The sequence below is a fragment of the Lycorma delicatula genome, chromosome 5 (assembly GCF_047948215.1).
Source record: "Lycorma delicatula isolate Av1 chromosome 5, ASM4794821v1, whole genome shotgun sequence".
Lineage (NCBI taxonomy): Eukaryota > Metazoa > Arthropoda > Insecta > Hemiptera > Fulgoridae > Lycorma > Lycorma delicatula.
The window spans coordinates 69,933,178-69,949,221 of record NC_134459.1 but is presented as its reverse complement, the minus strand read 5'-3'; the positions used below and the strand labels follow the sequence as shown (position 1 = coordinate 69,949,221).

At 28.4% G+C, this 16,044-nt stretch overlaps 1 protein-coding gene across 3 annotated transcripts in view; it reads right to left on the bottom strand.

Annotated features, from left to right (window-relative positions):
• Positions 1 to 16,044, bottom strand: part of LOC142325068 (uncharacterized) — a 968,357-nt gene that overhangs the window by 856,561 nt on the left and 95,752 nt on the right. For all 3 annotated transcript variants that reach the window (XM_075366386.1, XM_075366387.1, XM_075366389.1), the window contains exon 2: positions 9,423 to 9,485. In XM_075366386.1, the coding sequence (XP_075222501.1) occupies positions 9,423 to 9,485 (63 nt within the window). The remainder of the gene's footprint in view (positions 1 to 9,422; positions 9,486 to 16,044) is intronic.

Sequence of the window (16,044 nt, the reverse complement as noted above, 5' to 3'; positions counted from 1 at the left end):
TGTATGTTAGATGCCAAAACCACCATTTCTGTAGTCATTCTTAGTTGAATTACAACTCATTCTCGAAAAAGACATATTTTCAATAACAAGCATATTTAGCCGGGCTTGCTTAGAAAAGTGCAAAAAATGCTTGTTATTGAGAATATGTCTGAAAAAAGCCACTTGAAATCACTTCATGAAGTGATACAACAACAAGCATTATTTTAATTTCGAATATATTACGTTAATTACAGACATAGAAAAGAATGAGTCATTTGATGTAGTAAAAATAATGAACAATTTTAAGTATGAAGTATGCAGAAACCTTAAGAGAAAAAATACTGTTCGGCAGCCTTCTTACTCATCCAGAAGGGTTTTAACAATGTCTGGCACGCTGACCTTTTTTACAATTGACTTCCTCAACATTTTTACCTTATTCTACGCCGTTATGAAGAAGAGCGATTTTTTTTTTAGCTGAAATATAACCTGGAGTTGTCTACTTCTTCGAAATCAAGTAGGGGGTTCCTCAGGCTCTGTCTTGGAGCCTGTACTATAAACCAATTTTACTTCAGACCTTCCGACTACAAAAGAGATTACTATCGCTTCTTTTGCGGATGATACGGCTGTCCTTGCTATTGATGCCAGCCCAATTATACAGGGTCCGGCATATAAACCTGACGATTTTTGACAGATAATAATTAAACTGTGTTTCGTACTACTAAAACATTTAATATATCAAATTAAAATCAATTTCTGCAATTTATAGTGAATTACTTACATAGATTTTCTTTTATTTGAATATTATATCATCCAAATGTTTTCCATTACTCCTCACACTCCTCACTCAATTACTCCATTACTCCTCACTCAATTAAGTGAGTGTTAACCTCACTTAATGAGGTTAACCTCATTAATAACAATAACTACAAAATCGTCAGATTTATATGCCGGACCCTGTACATCGGATAGCCTATAATTTGAGATGGATTTAAACAGCTATGGTTGAGTACCTGAAGAGAATTCGCGTTAATAGGCAATATTGAACCACGTGACTTTCATGATGAGCAGAGCTAACTGCCCACGGGTCCCCTTTGATATTTCCTTGATGGTGTCGTAATTCCGCAAACTGAGAGTCTGGGATATCACCTCGACCGTCAAAAAACGTGGAAATTTCATATAACAGGGAAGAGAAGAATACTTGAGATAAACTTCAAGGAAATGTTCTGATTGTTGAGCAGAGGTTCTCAATTCTATTTATCTAATAATCTGTTGGTATAATAAACAGTTCTAAAACCGATCTGAACTTATGAGATTCCACAAAACGAGTAGGTTTAATGTCGAATTGCAGCGGTTTCAAAATAAAGTAGCAAGGTGTATAACAGAGGCACCTGTTTGAAAAAAAATAAGTGAAATGGACGAATATTTAGATTCACGATACGTCCGGGAGGAAATACAACTTTTCAGTTGAAAGTATGAACTGCGACTTGCCAACCACTTGAATCACTTAGCCGTGAACCTCCTAGACAACGCGGGTAACGTTAGAAGATTATAACAGCTACACGTCCTGGATCTTAGTGACCCTACAGTGTCTTAAGAGTAACTGGAACTGTGAGTGCTGTGCATTTCTCTTCAATTTTTATTTTAAAATTTATTACATATTCTTTGCTTTTCATTGTTTCATCGTTTTTCTTGCTATTTATGACTTCTTTTATTTTACTTTCTCTTGTTCTACGCTAGGTGTTAAATGTTGATCATAATTACTTAGTGTGTGTGCTGCTTGTCAAAATAGTTCTGTGTAACATTAGTGTGTAATTTTTTAGGAGTTTCGCTAGGAACTCCGTGTTATGTAATTGCTAGTGTGATCAAATTTACTCAAGATTAATATAAATGTAACCGATTCTAAATAAACTTTGAAACTAACAAAAAATAAATTGTTACTATCAACCACACATAGGCAATCTAGGTTACCAGACAATCGATTATCGATACCTGTAATTGCCAGCATGATTCAATCAACTGAGCTAAAACCTTTCTTCAAATTTGAATGAAAAACACGTACTTGTGATTTAAATAAAAATTCTTTTGTGCCTTTTTCGAACAAAAGTATTTGTTGTCAAACCCCCCATTCAAGCGTATTATTTGAACATAAATTGTTATAAGAATTTATAAAAAAAAACAAAAATAAAGATTTTAAGAATCAAATATAATAACTATTTCCTAATATCATAAAGAAACAAAACAAAAAACAACGAAATATCAAATATTTTTTTTTTTAAATGTTTTTCTGAATCTTTTTTTAAGACTTAACAATCTAACATTTATTCAATGCAAAATAACCACTGAATTCTCTAATTTAAAATTCTATGTTTACATTTTAACATTGAGATATATTAAAAATTTAACACAGTTTAATGTTATCTTTAAATAAAATTATTAAATGTAAAACACGTTTAAAATAACTGTATATATCAATTTAAAAGATTACTTTAAAGATTAATGAAATATGAAATATTTATAACAAAAAATATTAAATAAACTTTTTATAATTTCTCTACTTAATGAAAACAAAAAAGAGGTAGTAACGGAGAAAAACATAGATTAAAACAATTAAAATAAACGCTTTAATATGAAGAACGGCATAGACAGAGAGAGGCTGTCGCGACACGCTACATCAAATCGAAAAAAACTTAAAATTTGGCACGGACGTCTAAAAGGGACGATGGGTAAATAACATTTGGAAAGCGGTCAAATTCCTTTAACCTGTATAGTATGGCATGGTATGGTATGGTAGATAAAAAATAAAACGCGTAGTAAACACTGGACAAATAAAACTACACTACATTATATGAAAAAGTAAAAATAAATATAAATATTTTGAGCTAAAAGTTTAATTATTATTATTAAATTACGGCATTACTATTTAACAATGATACTAAACAAAACAAATCGCTATTCAAACGAAGAGATTTAACAATAATTTTTACAAAAACGGGAGTTATTTGTATTAATTTTAATGTTTACATTAAAAAGGTATTTCAAAAAATATATATATATATTTTTTCTTCAAAATATGCATAAGAACAAAACAATTTTTACTTCGTCTGATCGCAAAAAAATTTCGGCCTTCAACTTCATCTCCTTTTTAACTTTTTTTTTACTTCCTTGTACGAAGTAAAGGAAGAATTGTGATCGCGAAACTTTTTGGTTTGAAGATTTCAATGGAAATATCCATTTTGACCATCCCTGAATCCATTTTGACTAGTTTCGGCATGGCGTCTATACGTACGTATGTGTGTGTGTATGTATCTCGCAAAACTCAAAAAACGATTAGCCATAGGATTTGAAATTTTGGATTTAGCACTGTTGTAACATCTAATTGTGCACCTCCCTTTTTAAGAATTCAATCGAAATTAAAATTAAAATTTTAATTAATGAATAACAAAGGGAATGCATATCAGTTCGAATCAGTTTTCAGTTGCTTTTGTTTTTTAATTTAAATACAGAGTGTTTGTAAAATTGTGGGCTGGCTATAATTTTTCGGATTCTAGCTGTAAAACTAAAAAAAAAATACCCTTAGGAAAAATGGCAATTTCTCCTTCGTTCTCCCCCGGTCACCATTTTGTTTTTTTTATAAAAAAATTTATACCTCGAGTTAGGATAAACGAATCACATTAATATTTGGTAAGCGTCTTGATAATAAACTTCTAAATTAGAAAAAAATCAGGACATAAATACCTTCGCAAACTACAAAATGGCGGCCATATTTATTTTTCAATCCGTTATATCTACATAAATATTAGTTTTATCAAAATTTATGTTACTAATAAAATATTAAGCCTTTCATTTTGAACGAAATGACATTTTCTTTTTGAAAATCGGTTAAAAAATAGCCGAGTTATGCTAGATTAATTAATATTAATTGAAAATTATAATTTAAAATCGTATTATTTCTGAATTTTCTTTGTAAATTCTTATAAAATTGTATATTAATTTTTTTAAAAATCATTTATAAAATACATTTTTGAATTGTATTCAATTTAAAGTGATTGGTAAAATTTTTTTCACTTGTGCGTAATAGGTACAAGATTTCTGGTGAGTCGTATAAATAAAAGTTAATAATAATTAAAGTATTCTGTTTAGTGAACTCCTGTATACTGGTTACAGATATTAATTTTGACCTTACGGTGTAGAATAATCAGTTTCTATTATTGGATTATTTGGTAATTACAATCAGAATTTATTTAAAGAGTAATCAAGGGACTTTCACTCTAACCTAATATTTCACGTAAGATTGTTGAATTAATAATTGTATAAATATTTGATGTTAATAGAAACTAATATTTTAGCAATTATGTAACTCTCCACTTTTATTAAAGAATTGGATGATCGTATCTCACTTTCAAATGAAATAAGTTTAAATTAAGTGGAGCAAAAATGTGTATATGTCATTTAATAGACGTACAAGCAAGTCATGTGGTATCCACATCAAATTTTTTTTATACACAAAAAAAAATATTTATATTAGTAAATATAGATGATGTAAGGTAAAAAAATATAGAAATATATATAACGTTTAAAATTAAATTTAAAGAAAAAATGTAATATTATTACAGGGTTACGAAAATTAACCATTATTTGTTAAAAATCATTTTCAAAAAAATCTAGTTAGGAGAGAGCCGACTTTTCTAACCGGAAATTTATTACAATTCTTTCTAAAATTCTTCAGCCATAATTAGTTTAACAAAGCTCAAAATAGTTCCGTTAATTGAAATTCAACGAAAAATAAATCATAACGAAAATATTCACACTAATTTAAAATTTGAGCATCCAGGGATCTTTTATTATCACAAAAAATTATGTCCAAAGTTTACACTACGTTCAGCGTAAAAAAATGTTTTCACACTTAACGTATAAAATGGAGTGAATATTTTATTAATTAAAAGAAATGTCAATGAAAGATATCCAACTGGATGACAATTCGTTTACCCATACACACCTAAAAATATATGAATCTATTATTACTATTCCTCGGTTTATTGTTTTCAACCCCGCTATTGAGTAGAAACAGCGAATAAATATAATCCATTTTTTCCCGAAAGAAAGGAAAAATCAATCTTTCTATCAAAGTCTGTTATGACTGTAACATACGTAAAGACTCAAAGAATTCCACTACTTTTAATTTATTTACTCTCTCTGACAGTAATGTGTATAGCCAATATTTATGGTGAACAGAGTATAAGTGCTACTTATAGGATTGTATGTACATCCAGGATTATATCTACATTAATGGATAGATTTTGTATACTATAATGCAGTTTTTTATTCAGTTCAGTAAAGAATATGATAGGAAACTACTTTTTTGTAGTAAGGTTGGCAACGGAGACTGGTTATGCGTACATATAATAAAACTATTCCGGATTGTCGTCTATAAAAGTAAATTTATGCGTTTCTAATATGTATACCGACGATCTAATATTTTTTTCTTATAAGCTGTACCTCATTTTATTACCATGTAATAGAAAATGAGTTAATAAAATAATACCTTACCACTATTGACAAAAGTTACAGCACAATTTTAAGAAAAATAAAATCAAAAAGGATCTATTCTACAACAAAGAAATTCAATAATGAAAGCCTCTTGCGTTTTATCTACTATTCTATTGAAAAGATAACATATTTTAGGCGACAATCTACGATCCCATAAGAGTAGATATCGAAGCTGAAACACAATTCTTAATGTTTCATGGATCATATATCATGTAACCTTATTTCACTTTCCAGTACATTTTATAGGTATAGGATATTTCCATTTCACTTCGAGAAACAAATATAAAAGTAGTAAAGTTAATAAAACAACACATAATATCAATAATTAGTAATTCGATTCTTTACTACTATCTTAATTCAAGTGTTAATTAAAAACAAGATTTTTCACTAGTTCACTATAATAATCCTTAAATTGAAGCTAATATGCTTCTGAGTGCTTGTCATATCTCTAATCCAGTATTTTAAATCAGTTCAATAAAAAATATTTTTAAAAACTCATACGTAAAGCTAAGAGTAACTTTTTTTATCCGCTTGAATTTATGGTTAAATTTCGATAACTATTTATATAAGTTTTATTAAAAATTGTCTGATACTGCTGCCCGTTTATAGTTAGACTACAGAAAATCCTTAAGCATTTAGTATCCATATGACAGAGTGTGAACGAATTTCAAGTAAGAACGAGGTTATAAAGACAATTTAATTTATTTTATATCGGAAGTAAAGGTAAAATTGTTGAAAGATAACAATGGTCTTATTATTTCCTATATAGAAACGGAGTTCATCTCAATAAAAATAGTGGAGAACAGGAAGACGAAAACAATATATGGAATAATACAGTGAAGAGAAAAATTCAAGAACTTTGGATAATGGATCTAACCAAATGACCGATGAAAAGAGTCACTACATAACAAAAAAAGGAGAATGGAACTAGTAAATAAACTGCCAAAAAAATCTACAACAAAAAATTAATTTCAATCGATACAAAAATAACACATTATTGAGACCAAAATTGAGTATTGAGACCAAAAGTATTGTATGAAACAGAATGCTGATTTTTGAACGGCATTGACATATTTAAAGGATTATGAATGTGGGGAAGAGAATAGTAAGAACCAATTCTGGAAACCAAAGAGAGTGTAAGGCGGACAGTACAGATTGAGACCCACAGAACCATACAAAATAGAAGGAATGGACAAAATAAAAGATGCAATGAGAAAAAGAAGGCTTAATTACTTCCAACACTTATGCCGAATGGTTGGAGGAAAACCAAATAAAACTATCTTAAACTACTTCTACAATAAAACAATGAAAACAGTGGATAAAGAGAACGATTTAGGATATTGATTAGATGAAGAACAAACAATTCTGGATAGAGAAAGGTACAGAGAAACAGTCTGTACATCAAAAATTTGAAGGTTTTCTGGATAGTAACAGAAAAAGAGGTGTGGACTCTTCCGAAAAGAGAAAGGAAGCAGCGACAATTTTGAATGATGAAATATTGGAAGGATATAAGAATGAGAAGAAGTGTGAGAAGAGTAAAACCTAACAAGAATTATTATACGTGTTCTATAGATGGCCTGAAGAGTTCTGAAAACAGTAGTAACTGCTGTCATTTTTTAACTATTTCCTGTCTTACAATATTTCGTTGATTGAGAACACATTTTATATATATATATATATATATATATATATATATAATAATATAATAATATAAAAAAATATATAATATATATATATATATATATAATATATATATATATATATATAATAATATAAAAAAATTATATTATGAATATAAAAAGAAAACTCAGCAAGAAAACATGCAAGAAACGTTTTAAAAAAAAAAACTTTTTCTACATGCAAGAAAACACAGCAGAATATTAGAGAAAACATTTTCGTAAGATATCTTATAAATTCTTTTTTACATTAAGTGGATGTATCCCCGCTTTCATAAAACATTAAAGATAACAGAAATCAAATTCTTTGTTTTTAAAAACAGAAATATCTTCTGAATTTTAAAATTGTAATAAATTCTAAATAATTATTAAAAAAACACACACAAACCTTAAAAAATATTTATTTTTTATCATTTGAGTTTTCCTCAAACTGGAACACTTACAGATTAATTAATGTTAAATTAATTTATTATCTATTAAGCATTAACGAGAAGAAGAAGAAGTTATGCGTTTGAAACATTCATCAATGTCTTAAAGGTGACAAGAGTGTAGCCTAAATAAGGTTCAAACAGAATAATGTAGAAGGAAGTGAACTACAAGCCACGTTAAGGGAGTTTAAACGGCTGTTAGGTGAACTAGGAAGAGAGAGGTCCTAAACCCTTTACTTCCGTTTGTGTTGATGCTATTCCCAAGTTTCTCGTGCAAACTTGACGACGAAGTCAAATGTAAACTAAAGTAAAGTGACAAATGGGTACAGATATTCAGTTTCAAAATACGTTTAAACTAGAAAATTACGAGTGTCTTGGTGACAACAAAAACCAGCATCTATACTTCTAAATAAACAAAAACAGACAAATACAAAAAAAAAAAACTGCTCCGGTAATTATTAAGCAGCTGTATAATTTTATTAGTATTAATTTTAGATATTACTAAATTTACAAGATGAAATTACTTCAGTAACTCATTCGTAGAAAATAATACTTTCGTTTATAACCGACTAAGATACTTGAGAAAGAATCAAATTAAACTATCTACTTTATTAGTGGACATTCAGAAGTTATAACTTATTTAAGTGCTCTTAATATGAGAATTTTACCTAGTATTTTGTGAAATTAACCTTTTTAGAGGAATTCATCATTTAGAAGACTAGGAATATTGTACGTGGATACCAACAATAAAACATAACATTTTTTCGGGTTTGTTTTATATTTAAAACTTAAAACATCTATTATCACCTGTAAACAGATCTAGAAATCTGGTAAACCATGTCAAATATATTTTATAAAATAGAGTTTTTTTATAGAACAAAATATTTACAATTTATTTTTCCAGACGAAACCATAAGTAAATAATATGTTAGGTAATAATATGTATTAGAGAGGGCCATCCAATGATAACTCCCCTCACGGAAAAAGAGTTTTGTTTCCACGCGGAGATAAAGATAAATGAATTTTCTCAGTCATTAGGTGAGTAGAGCAGACATGTAAATGCTCCAAATAAAAATTTAATACTTGAAACAACACTTTTTAATCTTTTAAGTAATAACAAAACTTTCAACGCGGTACAACGAAGAAAAATCTGTATTTGTTTTACGTTGTTTTTTAATTAAAAATAATGAAACTTAATAATCTACGTATATCTTTTTTACAAATGATTTTATTTTTTAATCGGGTTTTAACCTCGGTACAGGTAAGGTTTGATAAAATATATTCTAAAATTCATTCGAAAAACCACAAAATTTTATAGTAACTAAAATTAAACAGTATACGCTTAAAGCATTAAAATCGATACGAATCTGGTAGTAAAATTAATTAAATATTAATTAAATCATTTAAAACCAGTGCCGTTGGTAATAATTATAAATTAGCGAAACTTTTAAAGCCTACATGTTGTAGGCCTATTAGAAAAGTTAAATTAATAATAAATTTCGATACTGAAAGTTAAATTTCGAACCAGACGGAGTAGAGTTTACAAACTTAACCTAAGTTTACAACTTTTCAAAACTCGCAAAACTCGTTTAATAATCATCTAATAACATGTATAAAATATAAAGACCGAAATTCCACTTGTGAATGATGATGAAAATTAAACAGCTGTAGTAAAAATACTGTTAAATCTAATACTATACTAAATTTTGGCTCAGTTTTATACTTTATTTTTAGGGATATTATAAATACGCTAAAAGTTAATAAATTATTAAAATTGATAAAACAAACTCACCGAGTTGATAGCAGTCATCTCTTTGCCACGGGTCGTGTCTGCGCCCGTCAGGCCTGTGTCACTCTGCAACATAACATAAATAAATATCATTAATAAAAATAAGTAGTTCATAAGCAGTATATACAAAGTTCAATGGAATAATAATTTACGTAATACTGTAATTCAAAAAGAAAAGAAAATCACCTTATTTTTAATTCAATTTTATGGAGTCCCGAAAGTATGCATAAAATATTAATGCAAATATTTTTTTAACTTCCTAACCTGTTTATAGGTTTATTTTTTTTCAAAGATTTCATACTTTAATTTAGACAAAAACTTTATTTGAACTTCATAAATGGCGCTGATAAAATCTAGATCTATACTAGCAAAACACTTGTTAAATAAGTATTAACATTATGATGTTATGAATAGATAAAAAAAAATTGTTTTCCGCCTATAATATCTTTCCAAAAATTATAGTATCTATAGTATATTTCCAAAAAAAGATACTATAGCTTTAAAAAAATTACCAACTTTTGTCTTTCTATAGAAAAAGGTTATATAATAATAATAATTAAACAAACTGTATAGTACTTTTCGTAAAGATTTAGACGCCTACATAACATATTGTCGAAATTAAATAGAAATTTCAAATCGATCTTCCTGTACCTTTAATTTACAACGGCTGTAAAACTTAAAAAAAAAAATTAATTAATATTATGTTGTTAATGTAATAAAAAGAATTTGACGTTGAGCTTTCCAATATTTTTATATTAATCTTTATCAAGCAGTGAGGTTTGACAAAATTATTTTGTCATTTATCCCATTTTCATATCTAAAACATAATACAGAACTAGATGACTGAAGGGTTTTGAACCAATAGAAACATTGACAAGAGAAAAACAGCTCGTAGCTAATTTAAATAACTCTACCTTAAACTTCGTAGAGGACTTAGAATATTGTTTAGTGACGTAGAGATGGAAACTTATGACACGAAATAAGTTTCCATCTCTTGTTATTTGATGATTTTTCTAATCATTAACAATCAACATTTTTTATGTTATATACTTACGTTCATTTATACAAAACTTTAATCTCTTAAAGTACTTGTAAAACATGAATAAAAATAGAAGAATTAGACTTTTAAATAAATGCAATTTTAGAATTGTGGTAGAAGTTCCTATTACACAAATAAAATAATAAAAGGCCTAGAATAATAGAATATAGAATAGCAATTTAGAATGATAAAATATTTAAAAATCAAATATTTTTCTACAAAGGCTTATTCGTTTTTAATGAAAACAAAAGATACATTGGTTTTATAAAATATACTATTTTAGATTTCTAGAATTTTTTTCAAAATTGACCCTCTAAAAATGGCTAATTAAAAAAAGTGGAATTATAGAAACCTTCCCCCATCCCGTAGAAAATTCCAATTAGCCGATATCTGTTAAGATTTACTTAGGTTATACGAAAAACAAATAGATTTAGTTTACAAATAAACTATTTTTTTTTTTTTTTTAATAATAATAATAATAGAAAAAATAAAAATACGGCAGATCTATGGTTTATAAGAAGTTTCTAGCAAAAAAAGTTTGAATTTCTGTGTGCTTTTCTCAAGAAGCTTGTACTTCGATACTGGTAATTTTATTTCCAAATAAAGCAAATATCACAAACTCTAACTGTTATTCTAGGTTACAATCAAATTAAGACAAACTCTCCAAAATATTGGAGGTTAAATATCTAGAGACAAGTTTTTTTCTGAGATTACCAGCAATATAATTAATTAATATAATAAGAGAAAAAATAAAACATTATTTTATTATCATCTTAAAAGAGGTGACACACATGGTATTCACAATAAAATTACCGTATAATGTATTTCCCATTAAAGAAATATAGAATTCCACTTAATTAACATATTGACTTTTATTACTGTAACCAAATTCGAACAGTCAACCATTCAACTATAGAAAACAAGTCATATCATGATCGATATTGTCACATCAGTTGTATTTCATATTATACTGAACAACATGAAAAGGCCAGATCGATTAACATATATTCATCAAAATACGCAATTAATCCTGTAATAAAGTCACCAACCAGTTAAACAATCTGTAATGGAAACAATGATTAAACTTTTTCGTAAACGTTTTCCTGTTATTGTTTAACTATACCAAAATTGAAAAGAATACCTGAGTTTATTTAATTTTAAATAAATTAATATAAAATAACTGTAATATTTCGTTGTATAGTGTTGGAAGATAACAAACAGCAATAGTAAGTATAGACTCTCTGTTGACTACCAATTTAAAAACCGGAATGTCAGCGGACAGGAGCATTCTCGTAATAGAAGAACCAGATAGCTAAGAATATCCAATTCTGGTCATCCGATTAGGAACTTACTGATTCATGATAATAGACATTTTTTTAAATTCTTCCTATAAAAATACAACGTAATTTACTAGAACTTATATTTTATTACATTAACACAAAACAATATTTAATATTGCGAGAAGACTTGGCCACTCAAATATAAATAACACTATTTTGTATTCTTTGGTCTGGGACAATAGATTTTCGTGATGAAAGGAAGTTTTACAAAATTAAATAAAATGTTGAAGAAGATCACAGGCAGTAATTTTATGAATGAAATGGATTGCTGACAAACTCTTCGGTCAAACTTTAAATGTTTAGATAATTTGAATATGTGCCGAGTAGGTAGGAAGAGAGAAGGTTGTCTTAAGTCCAACACGTAATATATTTGGCTTTAACAACCATTCAGTCATCAATTCTAAATAAATAACAAACAGGCTATCAAAAGTTTGTTGGCTTACAAAATGATTTTATAATTCGGTAATTGATTTTTAAATACATGATAGTTGACACTTTGACATTTACAGCTATTATATATTCACAATAACAAACGCGCCTACATGCGTACTCACAACCCCCCCCCCGTACAGATTATGTAACTTCCTTTAATCTAAAAAATACAGAGGCGTAAAAAAATAATATTAAAAACCAAATGTTATATTAGTTTTAAAAGTTATATCTGTTTTCTATCCACTATAGATTGGGAAAATTCCAGAGATTCCATTTTTTTAAAAAAGCAATAAACATATAAAAACAAAAAAAATATTTCTTTAACATCAGTTACCAAACCTAATAATTAAACCATGTTAAAGTAAGTTTTCACAAAAAACATTTTTTCACGACTTATGTTTAGTTTTACAGATCTAACAGGTAATAATCATTTACAGGCTTCTATAGTGACACAATATAAAAGGTGACTCTTAATGAATCCTTAAGGACATTTACTGAATCATACGATAACTCTTAATATTGCATCATCTCAATCAGCAGTCTTACGTCGAGTTCAATCTTCTGCCATCACCAGTAACGTAGGTATTAATCAACTACCATCTTGTTAATCGTGTATCATTATGAGTTATGAAGTGAAAGTAAGTTCTCTTCACTTACAGATATTAAAGTTCAAATCAAAGTCCAGCAGAGAGAATCAGAAAACGACGAGTGAATTTACCCTTTCCGCATTAAAAAAAAAAAAAAAAAATTAAAAGGGAATTCGTTGAAAGCAATTGGATTCGGTCGAGGCAAGCATGTTTTGGGAACCAAAATTGGTTATATGCAAATAAATTCTAACTTGATGAAGTCACCTCTATTCAGCTGACTCACCGGTCAAAACAAAGCCACCCCATCAACGCACAACCAAACGAAGTGATTAGGGCAGGGGTTATGCTAGACAGACTCCCCTTTAGCCAGTCAGAAAAGAAACGACCGAGTAGAGCACATCTCACCCTTCGTTTGAAAGTATAATCCTGCTACCTGACTTGAATTGTTAACTTTTACAGGAACTAAACAGCAACAGTAATAATTGAAGAACATAAGAAAGAAGGCGTAATAAGAAAGGGAGTCCGACAAGGATGTTCCCTATCCCAGTTACCTTTTAATCTTTACATAGAACTAGCAGTTAATGATGTTAAAGAATAATTTAGATCCGGAGTAACAGTACAAGGTGAAAAGATAAAGATCAACATTCCAGATTTAAACTTCAATCGCCTAACACGGCAAAGGCTTTGAAATTATCTCACACCGTCTGTTGCCAACAGTCATCCTTGGTATCAGAAACTCTAATCATTGTTCGCAATCACATCAAAGACCGGTTTTACAACCCAGAAACAAGATTCCAAATTTTAGTCTCTTGTTCATGGCCGGTCCCCCTACAAATCTAACAATAGTTTTTTACGCATCCTCCTGCATGTAAAAGCTATAAATTTTATTTTATTTTATATTATACGTTCCGTCATAAGTAATTGAGACTTGAATTATAATTTTATTTTAATGTTCGTGGTTAGAGGCTTATAATTTCCAAAATAGTTGTTGCAGAGGAAAAAAAGTATTCCGACATTAAAAATAGTTTAATATTTATTTATTTAAATTTGAACGTTAGTCTTGAAGAGAATAGCGTCAATCGAGAATAGCAGGCCAATCAGCTGTCCTGTGCAGCCGATTGGCGATAATAATATGTTATAATTTTTTTTTTTACGCTTAAAACTTTTTATAACTAATAATAATAATAATAAATTAAATAACTGTCATGTCAACGATTTGCCGTATGTCTAAACTGTTGTAATGGTAAACCGGTCGGGCACGACTGTCGATCAGATGAATGTCCTGCATACAAGCGTGCGCGGGACATTCTATGTCACCGGATCGATGTATGATAGTTACTTATGTTTTTCTGTTTAAGTCGTGTTTGTGTTAATTGTTTTGTTTTCTGAAATGTCTTTGTGCTTGATTATGTTTCTATTTTGTCAGAATTAGTATTTGATGCTTATCTGTTTTTTTTGGGGGTAATTTAATAATCTGGTGGTTATTTCTGGTTTATGTTCTTGTTTCGGTGTTTAATGTTTTGTCGTTTGTTTTTAATATTTTTAATGGTTTTATTTAGGTCTACCTTGTGTTTCTATTTTGATTTGGCTCTCGTTTTCTGTTTACGTCTAGGTTATGAATTCATATATATACGTTTACGTTTTTATTTATGTTTTTGTTTTGTTATGGTTTAGATTAACTGTTGTGTAACGAATTTTTATTCTAGATGTACAAGGTTTTGTTTGTTTTAAATGTTATTTTATATTTGGAGTTATTTTAGGTTTATTTATTATTTGTGATCTTGTTTTTGGTTAAATTCTTGTTTTGGCGTGTTAGTTTAGGTTATTTACATGTTTATAGCCTGTGTTTGTTTTGTTTGGATTAATTTAGTGTTTTACATGTTTTCGTTGTTCACAGTTTATCTTCTTGTTTTTCTTCTGGTATTACGTGTCTAGCTCACCTTTTACCGTTTTCGGGTAGGTTAGGGTGGAACAGCTCAATCGGTATGGTCTTGTTTGAGACCATTGTAAGTACGTTCATTTAGGTTGCGTTAGTACACCGATGGGAATATCATTCGTGATATTCGCATCGGTAGCATCCTGACTGAGGCAATCGAGACTGGGAGATGTCTGTTGCAAAATAACTGAAGAAGACCTACGGTAAGGGCTATGTATGGAGGGGATGGGTTATGGTATTATGATCTTTTCTTCCGGGTCATGATGTCATGTCATCCTGAAGTATAATACTTTTTTTAGGATTGCTGGTTTTTCGAACCGAAATAAAAATAAAAGTGCAGAAATAACGCATATTTAGTACAGTAAGAGTAATAATAAATTTCAAAATAAAATCAGTCTCAAGATGTAAATTCAGATACACAAAGTTTTACACAATGTTAACATCTGTGAAATATGATTTTCATCAAAATTGTTAAATGAATAATTTATTATTAATTGGAAAGTATATATTTTTTTAGTGTACTGCGAATGATGGCTATAGATATCGTCCCTAAATTACGAAAATAAATTTACAAGAAAAGTTTTTCTTACTTCGAAATATATATATATATATATATATATTTTTTAATGTAATAATTTTCAAAAGATACATACACGAATATTATTTAATATTTAAATATATAAATAATATTATTATAAAGTCTTTAATGAAGATAAAAATCGAATCTAATACGATTTATTTATAAAATAATATTAATTTTTTGTTTGCTTTAAGTGAAATCAACAAAACTGTATTTATTTTTAAAATATAATGTTTTTATTTTAACGAAATTTTTATTTGATATTTTAATCTATTTGTTGTTGGAATGAATAAATTTAAAAATGTTAAAAAAATCAACGAAGATTAAAGAATTTTCATCAAGGCAAAATTGAACACTTGTATACATTCATCTAGAAACGTTTGCGCCGCAAAATGTTTGACAATGATTAAGAGAGGACTTTTTAAAAGAAATTTAAAAGAATTAAAAGAGATTTTTGAGGAATATATTTGCTTCTGTAAAAAATGAAACACTCAACATATTTAAATTCCGCCCATAGAAAATGCTCTCCCAGAGATTTAAAAATAATGCATGACAGAAGATTCACTTTATCTGGTCACATTTTAAGGATGAATGATAATAGATTTCTCAAGTAAATCTCTTTCTTTTATCTAAGAAGAAAAACTAAAAACCTCTATTGTTGTAAAGTTAAAAATGACTTAAATAGAGAGGAAGAGTGAAAATTCTGGACTA